The sequence below is a fragment of the Verticillium alfalfae genome, genomic scaffold (assembly GCF_000150825.1).
Source record: "Verticillium alfalfae VaMs.102 supercont1.6 genomic scaffold, whole genome shotgun sequence".
Lineage (NCBI taxonomy): Eukaryota > Fungi > Ascomycota > Sordariomycetes > Glomerellales > Plectosphaerellaceae > Verticillium > Verticillium alfalfae.
In genome coordinates this window covers 1876532-1887395 of record NW_003315033.1, presented here as the reverse complement: position 1 = coordinate 1887395, position 10864 = coordinate 1876532, and the positions used below count along the sequence as shown (strand labels likewise).

Sequence of the window (10864 nt, the reverse complement as noted above, 5' to 3'; positions counted from 1 at the left end):
GCCACCGTCGGCGTCGGCTCTGCAACGGCGACTGGCGCGCCATCAACTGGCGGCATGGTTCTTTGGATTATGCCGGTGGTTTTGACTCTCCTGTAGCAGGCTCATCTCGGGCTCGCTGCTGGCCATCATCATCAACGCCCACGCTGGTCGTGAGGGTGTGGCGTGGAGTCTCGGCCACAACGGTTCACGGGGATCGGAGGCGTAACAACGAGCATCAGCAGGCGGGGAGTTTTGCCAATCAAGGAGTTCAGGGACACATGGATAGTCAGGGCATGGGACAAGCGTTCTTTCCAGGGCCACAGCTCATTTCGCGGCTTCGTCGGTTAAGCTTTGATGATTTTCTTTTTGAGACGGGGGGTTTTTAGAGAGCGTGGTAAGGGGGGCGCGAGTAGCCAGTTGGAATCAAATACCACAGAAATGACAAGAAGCATCCTGACACTCCCTTTTCCTCTGTCGATGTTTGACCTACCAAGTGCTGTGCTACGAGAAAGTCGGGACAGTACGACGTGACGCGTCCCGGCGATCCCAACGAGGCAGTGCCGCGGCCAAGGAACGAGGGGACAAATGAGATTCGGGGTCACAGCAGCTGCACCTCTACACAAAACGGATCGGCGCGGCCCGTGTGCTGATTGACGAAGTGACGCCAAGGGGTACGGTGTGACGTCGTAGTGGACGCCACGGGTTGGGCTTCCATGCGGTCCCGTTCGGCACTGGAGAGGTCGAGAGGACCCGGTTGGTCATGGGACACGACGCTACCACGTCAACGAGAGATCTGGCGGTGCACCGGCCTGCCTTCGGGGGCCGCACCGTGAGATACGGAGACGAGGCCTTGAGTCAGCACAGAGGAAGGCGGCACATGGGCTCCACTTTTGCCGAGAGGGTGGAGCGGCCCTTCGGCTGCGGCTCGGCCGACGGGCGGGCGCATGCTTGTGTCTGCCAACTACAGCAGGGCCAGCTTGTGTGGCGGTTTTTGAACAGTTGATGAAGTTCTGTATTCTCATTCGTCTCTCATCGAATGTCTCCATGGTATACTGACGCAAGGACAGCAGCTCCTGTCAGCACAGTGTCATTCTGCTGCATTTTTCTTCAGACAGATTATCATATGGTAGGAAGACGATGTTGAACTTGAATGAACGCAGATATGGCGATGAACTGAATCCAATACGTATAGTGGTCGGCAGTGTGGCTCTGAAGCACGAACAAACAGACCCGAGGCAAGGGCAAAGTTGCGTCGCGCTTTCCTCAATCATATGCCGCCCAGCAGCACCTGACGTGACGAGCTTGTGCGCGTTCACGACTTTGCAGCTTCGTTGAGCTCGGCTGCATCACCGATCATATACCAAACACCAAACACCAAACACAAGATCGCCGAGCACCATCCCAACACATCCGCCAATAGAGGGTAGTTGGCTTGTCGCCCTGGAGTACCGCCAACTGCGCGATCCAATTCCTGCGGCACGTTACCACTGTCCGCCAATCAGACACTGCCGCTGACCACCTTTCGTTGGCCTCCTGCATAAGGTACGGAGGTCCTGATGGAGGTTCCCAGAAAACCGCAGCATTCGAATATAGTGTCTCTTCCACCGCTGCGCGAAACGGGGCGGCGTCACTTGTGCCCAAGATACCAGTCACGCCACGGGTGACACTGCCGTGCCGCCGGACAGACCTCGAGATTTACCTCCCTCAAGGCGTCATTCTTGCTGGGGCATCGCGTGACATCGTCCTCGCAACAACGTTCGGCAATCCGTCCGCCTGGATCCGCAATCATGGAGGTCGTCTTAGCAAACGTGCCCGTGGATCTCAGCGACCGTAGCTTGCAGACATAGCTTGCGCCATACATGAACGCCCTTGGCACCCTCGATTGGCAGTGCACCAAGAACCGGCCCAGAAAACCGGCTTTAATGCTTTCCTCGACAAGTCTGATGGCCACAAGTTTCTCCAGCGCCATGGCAAAGTTGCCGGCGCCGGCCCGGCAGCAAACCCTTTGTTCTTTCGCAGAACTGCCGGGTGATAAGATATGGCGCGGCTCACCCTTATGCGTTGCCATGTCTTGCCTCTCTTCGAAACGAAGCCCCGGACCCTTTCCTGATCAAGAGCCTCCAAATGCGCCAGGATGTACGTCTACGCAACGGCAAAGCCCCCGAGGATGACATTCACCAAGACATGGTCTTCGAGGCGTTAGAGTTGGCATGCGGCCACCTCTCGCTCGTGAATCCGACCAAGAGTCTGACCTCTGTTGAGCAATGTTGGTTTGATGCTCCTGGTCACGTTCGCTTTGCCAACAAGATGCTACTCGCTCGCCTCCCCGACAGCGCCATCATCCTCCACTTTGCCTACGACACAACCACTCATCTGATCCACGATTCGAAGGCCGCGACTCTAACGGCAGTCCTTCGCGAAGCCCCCCGCATCTTCCTCAGCGAAAACCTCGAGCAGATTCCGGTACCGCGTTCTAGAGCGCTACACGCGTATCCCCGCCATGCGTCATCACCAAGGGTGCGTTGCGAGCTTCCTGGTGCCAGCTTTGTTGCGAAACTAAACACTTTATTCGTCTCGTGAGCTGATTGAGACATCGGCAGCTCTTCCTCATGGTGCATGAGGATCTGCCCCTGACACGAGAGCCCACCAAGAACCTCGAAGACTTGGAGACCGCAAACTTGAGTTTCCAAGCCAGTCTGTCCGAGTGCGAAAGGAAGCGAAGCGTTTCTTTCCGCCTATTATATCTAATACAATCAATGGCGGCGAATAAATACCTGCACCCGCACATTGCAGACTTGCTCCTCTTCTGCATTCGCCAGGTGTTCAGCACACCCAGGAAAGCCCAACAGTCGCACGACCCTGTTTCTGCCGAGGCAGTGAAAAGTCTATACCAGGGCATTCCATATCCATATCCAGGCACGGAGCCAAGTGACCTGGATCCTGTGGCTTTGATGGCGCTCCTCCTCAAGAAGGTAGCTGGCACCCGAAAGGAAACAGCCATGATTGCTTTCAAGCACGCATCGAATAAAAACCACACCTGGGTCTTCAAAGCCAACGTCACACCCACCAGAAATTACCCTTCATAATCCCGAGTATGAGTCGATGAATCGAATTCTGCGCAAGTTCCCCGATCACGCTGAATATTTCATGCTAGTCCAATTATGTGACGAAAATGGCGACGACAACTTTTTCTCGGCCAAAGTCTCCAAGGACCATATCTACAACCGATTGCGCAAAGTGTTACAGAGCGGCATTCAGATTGCTGGTCGGGTGTACTCTTTTCTCGGATTCTCTCACTCTCCAGTGCGCTCTCACTCAGCTTGGTTTTCAGCACCCTTTGTTGATGAGATGGGTCAACTTCAGTCCTACGTCAACATCATCAAGTCTCTTGGCGACTTTGAGCATATCAGGATTCCGGCCAAGTGCGCCGCAAGGATCGGACAAGCATTCTCAAATACAACCTCATCAGTGTCTCTCGTCGACCACGGCATTAATTGCAAGTTTGTACCCGGGGTCCAATCCGGCACCCGTGTCTTCAGCGACGGTGTCGGGAAAATCTCGAGGGACACGTTGGAGACCATCTGGCCTCACTTGCCCCACATGGAATCTCTGCCAACTTGTCTGCAGATCCGTTGGGGATTCGTGACGGAGATGCTATCGTTGGGCTCGAGACTCCTGGCCGCGTGATGAACATTCGCCAGGAATCCATGCTTAAGTTCCCCAGATACCGATCACATCTGCGGCGCTGCGTCTCGCCCACTCAGGATGGTGCTCAACCGCCAGATGATCAAAATCCTCGAAGACATGGGCGTCCGAGACGAGTGGTTCTTCAGCCAGCAGAAGCGAGAGCTTGAACGACGCCACGCCGTCACGGCTGGTGCGTGGAACACCGGGGCCTTCTGCAGCTCCAAGGCATCGGCTCGGCATCTTACCTCTCGACATTCATCAAGACGCTCGACAAGTATGTTATCAACTACAGGCGCAATAACTTCCTGCGGTGTACTGTGGAGGCCGTAGTGCTCAAAGAGCTCCGCCTGCTGAAATTCAAGGCGAGGATCCCCATGCCTCAAGGCGTGACTTTATTCGGAATCATGGATGAGTCTGGGTTTCTTTCCGAAGGCGAAGTTTCCGTGTGCTACGACTCGTGCTACAACGGCTCTCTGCCGATCGACAGCACTCTCAACGATGGAAATATTCCTGTCATCCGGTCCCCTGCTCTCTACCCAGGCGACATTCAATGAGTGAGGATGCGGACGCCGCCAGTGGGATATCCATTGCGAGACTTGAGGAACTGCATCGTCTTCAGCCAACATGGCGACCAAGACCTGCCGAGCCAGCTTAGCGGTGGCGACCTCAACGGCGACCAGTACAACATTATCTGGGATCGACAGGCATGCCCGAAACGCTTTTTCGCCTCGGCCGACTACTCTCGGATCACACCAACGGAGCTGAACCGCCAAGTCACGCGGGACGGCAAGGCTGGTTTCTTCGTCGACTTTATGAAGTCTGATATGCTCGGCATGATTACCACGGAACACCTCATCTAAGCAGACCAAAAAGAGGAGGGCACTTTGAATGCAGACTGTATCATTTATGCCCAGATGCACTCCACTGTGGTTGACTTCTCCAAGCAGGCATTCCTGTGGGCATGCAGGCCATGCCAAAAACCAATAGAATCCGCCCCAACTGGTAGGCATCCGCTTTTCGCTTCTTGTTTCCCTTCTTGTCTCTTTTCTCGGTCAGGTCCATGGAGCTAACAGCCTGCAGCTTTGCCCCGGCTCCTCCTACCCAGTACGCCGACTGGCAGCAGATTGACTTTGACGAAAAGCCGTCTGCCTCTTTTGACGGCGATGACGAGGAAGTGGATGCTTTCCGGCCGACGCACAAGTTTATCTGTCGAACAAGATCATTGGCCGCCTTTACTGCAATATTGACGGAAAGAGCATGTGGGATCAAGACGTGCGACGCCCTGTTACAACGGAAGGTCTGACTGTTTAGGAGCAGTTCATCGGTATGATGGATGGAGAAGAAACTATTGGAGCATGTTCCCGAGGTCGGCAAGATTTTCTGAGGAGACTTGAAAGCTGAAGCCTGGGCGTTTCGAAGCATGTAAGTCAAGCCTCATCAAGCCTTCTCACTTACTGCATGATTCGCTGACAGACGTCGGTATGAGGATGCTGTACACAATGCCATGTGCGAATACTCGCACAGCCACCTAAGGATGTTGACAGAGATCGAGGTCTTTTGTGTCTTCATTTTCAGCAAGACAGGGTCGCAGACGCGACAGCAGGCCGACAACTCGAAGAAGCTCAAGGAGACGTTTGTGCGCATGTCCAAGACTCTTGTCGCCAATACACGACAGCGTACCCGGGAGACCGAGAAGGAGACGCAGTACATGCCTCCTAGATCGGCTCCGACGTCAGGCGTGGATGATCCCCTCGAGCGAGCACCGGCACCAAACCTGCGTGCGTTAGAGTTCTCATGGGCATGCTTGCAGGTCGGCCTCCAGGATAACGAGTACGATAATCGCGCCATCATGCAAAGCTTCAGGATTATCGAAGCGAGTTGCTTCCTCAAAGAAGTCACTGAATTTGTCAATCATCTTGTGAATGGTAAGGTTGCATCGACGGCCTCCGCGAGCGGCACCGGTGGGTCAAGGGGAGATCGCATGATCCGACATCGTTCCCGCGGAATGGAGCGAACCCATACAATTTTGACGGAGGACATCTCACGAACTATGAATTTACGCAGTATCTCTGAGGCCTTATCGGAAAGACGGCTGGATGGACCAGGAATGATAGCAATGATGGGATGAAGGCAACAAAAACTGTCTAGGTGGAGGTCAAGATTTACGACGCTGGCGAGAATCATGCCAAACGTAACGAATGAGTTTTTAATTTCAGTGACACATTGACTGACGTTCACGATAAGAACCTCAGCCAAAGTAGTGTTGCGCCTTGGGTAGGGCGGTAACCATGCCAAGCAATCTGTCCGAAACGCAGAACTTTGCCAATGGAGTTCCGTCGTCATCGTCCCGCCAATTATCATCTCCGACAACGCCGTAACCCTTCATCCAGAAGCCAGCATATGTCCCAAAGGTAGTACGAGAAGTCTTGCAATCTGCACTCCCGCTTTGTCGGTCAGTGCTGCGAGTTAGGAAAGAATACATCGGCCCCGTCGTCCTGAAGCTTGAGCCTCACATCAAGGGACTTCCTTCCACACGGATACTTCCAGGTGAGCCTAGCTGAGATCACTGCTCCATGCAACAGAGCATCGCGTCGAATACCAGCCAGACGGCCGAAAACTACATCTAGAACAAGCGGCAAGTGGGGCAATAAGGAATATACAAACCGCCCTCCCCCTCCTTGTCTGACTTCGTGGCAGGTCTGCCGCCCCTTTTTGTGCCGCCGATCAGGTCCGCTCCCCGCCCAGACATCGGATGCCCACGATCGCTGGGTTTACTCCTACATCTCGCACACCGTATCGACATGTACGTTTGGACCGAGACGACGTCCATGTCTGACCAACAGCCAGGCGCGACCCGGAACGAGAGCACGGTGGTCGAGGCATGTGTTGCTTGTTTGCCGGTGCCTGCAAGAAGGTGTACTGCGCGCCCCGACACAACGTTTGGGCAGCAAAATACCTCGTTCAAACGCGGGCCAGAAAGGGAGACTTGGTGTGTCGTCTTCGATGGTTACCATGACGCATGAGATCGACATGACTGAGGAGCGATCGTTCGCCTTGACCATCATGTTATTCCAGGCCGGCCCGGATTGTGGCCTCGTCCGGCAAAGGTACACTGTGAGGCAAATAACAAGTTTGCCTATAATGTCCTGCCCTCTAACAAGCGGTGCAAGAGTGGCCGAGCTGCATCGCAAAAGAACAAACCACAGAGTCCGCCGACTACATTGCCAATGACGAATCTCCTTCAGGAAAATACTACAGAGAAGCTCGACCGTGCATGGCAGCAAGCACGCTATGTATCTGAAACCTAGCAACGGGTGGGTAGCCATCTGCCGGTTGCAAAACTTTACAGATGTGATACATGTTCCTCGCGAAGGCGTGGATGTAGCTCTGGCTTTCTCGATGCCGGCGTCTTGCGTGCGTCGATGCCCATCGGTGGCGAACTCCCAAAAGATGTAAACGAACCCGATGCACTTGAGGGTGCCGCGACAATGGCTTGTATGCCTAGTATACGGACTGGCAAGCCCACATCCCTTGACGTCTTCGCCAGACCCCGAGAAGTCGGCCCTCTGACGCCCGACAAGGACACATTATCGATGCCCAAGCTCCTGGGACCATCCCGTATCATGATCCCGCGACCCCTACCTTGTCACGTTGCCCCTCCTGTTACTGGTAGACACCAATGAAGCAGAATCCAACATTGCTCCTGATCAACCCATCAGACCGTTGCCGCGACGCCGACGTCGACAGTCTCATCATATAAACGCCATGGCCACTGGCCGGCTTGCCTTATGTATATTGTCTTTTTCAGTACGCTGACAAGAAGAACATGATGGTTGTCGAAGGACAATGTAGCTGAACAACATCAGACCGACGTCCATGTCAGGGTAAGCGAGTCAAATGATGGGAGTCAACAGCTAAAGCATTCGTAGGCATTGGGCCAGCAAATATACTCCCCAAATAGGGGCTTGACACATCACAAGGAAGAGCGCAAAGTTTCCTGTGGGCAACGCCGCCTATAGTATGCATTTGTCACCGGGTCGATTCATTGTTGGAGCCTCAGGATTGGTTGATAAACAGATCTTTCAACACTCACAATCGCCGTGTACATCCACGCGGAACTCTGATTCTCCGCACGGGCCTGGTTCAGTACGCCAGTCTCTCAAGCTTACGCAGCCGAAGTAAACCACAGAATCGCACCCGTCTTTGATCTTCAAGTTGTACGTGGAGGGACGTGACGGGTGGCCGGAGAATCATATGTGCAATAGCTCGCGCCAACCGCTTCATGATCATCGTCCTTTAGACCGCCAATATTTAGTGGTAATTATCCAGATCAAATACAGGCTTTATAACGAATAGAAAACTAAGAAAAAGGGACCACGGGCCACGACTATTTAGCAGGAACAGAGGGAAGAGGCTGTGGAGAACCAAGCAACCCAGGGTAAGCTCTGTGTAATCCAGCGGCAGTGACGGGCTAGTCGAATTGCACCAGAATGCTGGGCATATCGGATACTTCGGGTCTCTTTGCCGAATTCCAGCTACGGCAGCGGCCTTCACATTGCGTGCCGCAGCATTAACCTCAAAGGGCGACACGCTGAACAGAGGGTAGCTCTGCCCGTGGGGCTCGTTCTGAGTTCTTAACCATGGAACCGTGGAGTGTCAGAAAGACAAGGTGGCATTGGCTTTTAGCTGGGAACAAAATTGGCATGGCGAAGTCGATACTTTTCAGTGGTGCGGAGTAAGACTTCTCGATTCAGGAGGCAAGGAGAGCCTGCACTCAAATGCAGCGGGCCCTTCAGGGTAGGTGGATCATTTCCGGTACACTGTGCCCCTGCATCGTTGATACGGGAGATCATGATCGTGTGTGAAGTTGATGAAGAGCTAATGGACCACAGGTCGCAATTTCGATTCACCTGCAGGCCGCCAATAGTGTCGAGTCGCCGGGGACTATTTCGCGTGGCAAGCGGCGGGAGGCCTGAGAACGAAAATGGGTCGCGCAGGAATAGGGGTTCAGTTCAGTACGTCAGCAGGGTCGTCTGTTTCGCCACGACCTCCACAATACTTTCGCTACCTAGATTTAAGGATGGTCAGACATGAGCGATGGAGCCAGAAGGCGTGAAAGCGGCGACCATAACCGTAGGTCGAAGCGTGTCGGGCCGGCGGGCGGGTGTAGGGCCATAGTCGGGTGAGCCCGTGTCATATTGAGTTTGGCATGCCGCTTCAGGAAGGCGGTCGCAAATTGTGTGCAACCACAACTTGAACAGTGTCCACTGCGAAAGAGGGTGGCCGACCTGAGCCCCATTTTCGCTGCGGCAGCAATTGTCAAGCGCATCAAATTCCGCTTCCAGGGGACCCTTTTGAGATTCCATACAGGCCTTCTTTCGTCGAAGCCCAGCCTAGCCAGTCCGGCGGCCGGCAGCTGGTCTGGCCCTTGGTCCCAAGCCGTTGGAACGTTCGGATCGCTCAAGGATCTGAGCTGGATAGTGACATCGGCGTTCGGTGGGCACTGGGCACTGGGCACTCGGTTCGATGGGTCCTTGCCAGAGTGGCTCCAGCTTGCCCTGGATCAGCCAGCCTGCGCGCTCTGGGCTCTGTGCCTATTCCTATTTGCTCGCTAAGTGCAGTGGCGGAGGTTCGCCTACGCTCATTTGCCCTGAGGATCGGGTGTCAGTTTTGTGTGATGGTCCAGGGGTTCCATCGCATTGGCGATATCATGTCTAGGCTGGGCAACATCGGGTTGTCTCAGTCTTTCGGCCTGTATCGTATCGTCATGGAGCGTAGGTGCCTAGATCTGTTGGCTATGCATGATCGAGGTCATGACTAGAGGTTGCATCACATTATGTGCGCAAAGACCAGGTAAGTACAATGCACAAGCATCGAGTCTGGGGGACTTGCAGCTTTGTTGAGAACATTGGGCCTCGGAGGCTCAGTTCGCTGAAAAGAGGAACCAAAAGGGGAGCCAACCGTCAAGTCTCTGAAGTACCGAAGGCGATTGCGTGGCGACTGTCGGTAACAGTGCCGAATGGCAGGAGCGAAATCGCCAGCGGATTGTCCTGCCAGGTCGATGCGACCATAGGCGTAATGCATGGTGCGTGGTGTGTTATGTGCGTGTGGTGCGGATGCGGTGCCGGTATGTACGTAGTTCGTTGGTGGTGGATGGAGAGTGAAGCGGGGTCATTTGTGTGTGCGTGCATAGCTGAGACCTCAAGACTCTTCCATATGTACCTTATCTCTGGATGGGCAGGCACGAAGAGGTTCTGTCCGAAGCACCTCCTGATGCAGCTGCAGCATGTATGTTGTTGTTGATTATGTCGACCTAGATGTGGTTCAAACAAATGCATCCAGATCCAATGTCTTTGCAATATCAATGGCAAGGTTGCCCCAAGCTCCTGGTGATTGAGTTGGGGGGCTGTTCTGTTATTCTAGTGAGGTGTCAGGCAAGTCAGGAGTCAGGAGCCAGTCGATGGTCCCCCTCCTGCCCGTCAGCAGACCCCACCCAAATCAGTGACTGGGGAGGACAGTGTTCGAAACGTAAATGACTGTGTGAATGTGTGGCTCTTGCCGTGGCTTGCGCCGTTCTCCCTTGCTGCATCCAATCAAACACCTCGTATTCAGCAGCTGACACTGTCTTGCGCACTGCTCCTACCTCCCCCCTTTCTCCTCCTCCCCTCCCCCCCTCCCCTTTCCCTGAAGGCCCCCAGCCCAGCACAGGCACTCTCATCAGAGGCAAGAGGCAAGGGAGAAGGCTGGGATTGGAGAGGCTTTCGAGAGGGACGGGAAGGAGCGACCAGGCAAAGCCCCATAGCACTTACCACTAGACAGCAAGCTATGGATACCCCATCCCCGTCCCCCGTCCGTCCGTCCCCATCCCAACCACAGTGAGGCAGGCAAGAAAAAAACCTACCCTTCGAATCCACTTCTCCTCTGCCTTGCCTCTTGTCCCCCCAAACACTACCATCACCACCACAATAACCTCCCTCCTTCTCACCCAAGACTGTTGGGCAACCTCACGAACCCCTCGACATTCCGCCCCCCTTTCTCCCTCCTCCCTTCTCCCTGCGCCTGCACCGTAAACTCATGCCTGCAGCGCATACCTGTCCCGACGCGACTCGCTCTAAACCACACCTCAGCAACTAGCCAACCCTGCGTCACGCACTTGACTCTGGCATTCCTCGCCTGCTGCCCGTCTGGTTTCCTCTCA

General features: G+C 54.5%; 4 protein-coding genes across 4 annotated transcripts in view; all 4 read left to right on the top strand.

Annotated features, from left to right (window-relative positions):
* VDBG_05693 (phosphate-repressible phosphate permease) overlaps positions 1–153 on the top strand; it is a gene marked incomplete at both ends in the record, with an annotated part of 1771 nt that extends 1618 nt beyond the window's left edge. The window contains one exon of the mRNA XM_003004534.1: positions 97–153. Coding sequence (XP_003004580.1) covers positions 97–153 — 57 coding nt within the window. The remainder of the gene's footprint in view (positions 1–96) is intronic.
* A 3591-nt stretch (positions 154–3744) lies between these two features.
* VDBG_05692 (RNA-dependent RNA polymerase) lies at positions 3745–4220 on the top strand (the record flags this gene model as incomplete). The annotated part of the gene is made up of 2 exons (XM_003004533.1): positions 3745–3940; positions 3997–4220. The coding sequence occupies 2 exons, from the start codon at positions 3745–3747 to the stop codon at positions 4218–4220; spliced, it is 420 nt and encodes a 139-aa protein (XP_003004579.1).
* Positions 4221–4226: 6 nt separating this feature from the next.
* On the top strand, positions 4227–4526 carry VDBG_05691 (RNA-dependent RNA polymerase; the record flags this gene model as incomplete). Its single annotated transcript, XM_003004532.1, has 1 exon — positions 4227–4526. One exon carries the CDS (start codon positions 4227–4229, stop codon positions 4524–4526), a length of 300 nt encoding a protein of 99 aa, XP_003004578.1.
* Positions 4527–4999: 473 nt separating this feature from the next.
* Positions 5000–7349, top strand: VDBG_05690 (predicted protein; the record flags this gene model as incomplete). The annotated part of the gene is made up of 5 exons (XM_003004531.1): positions 5000–5032; positions 5153–5627; positions 6124–6213; positions 6510–6655; positions 6975–7349. 5 exons carry the CDS (start codon positions 5000–5002, stop codon positions 7347–7349), a joined length of 1119 nt encoding a protein of 372 aa, XP_003004577.1.
* Positions 7350–10864: the final 3515 nt, after the last annotated feature.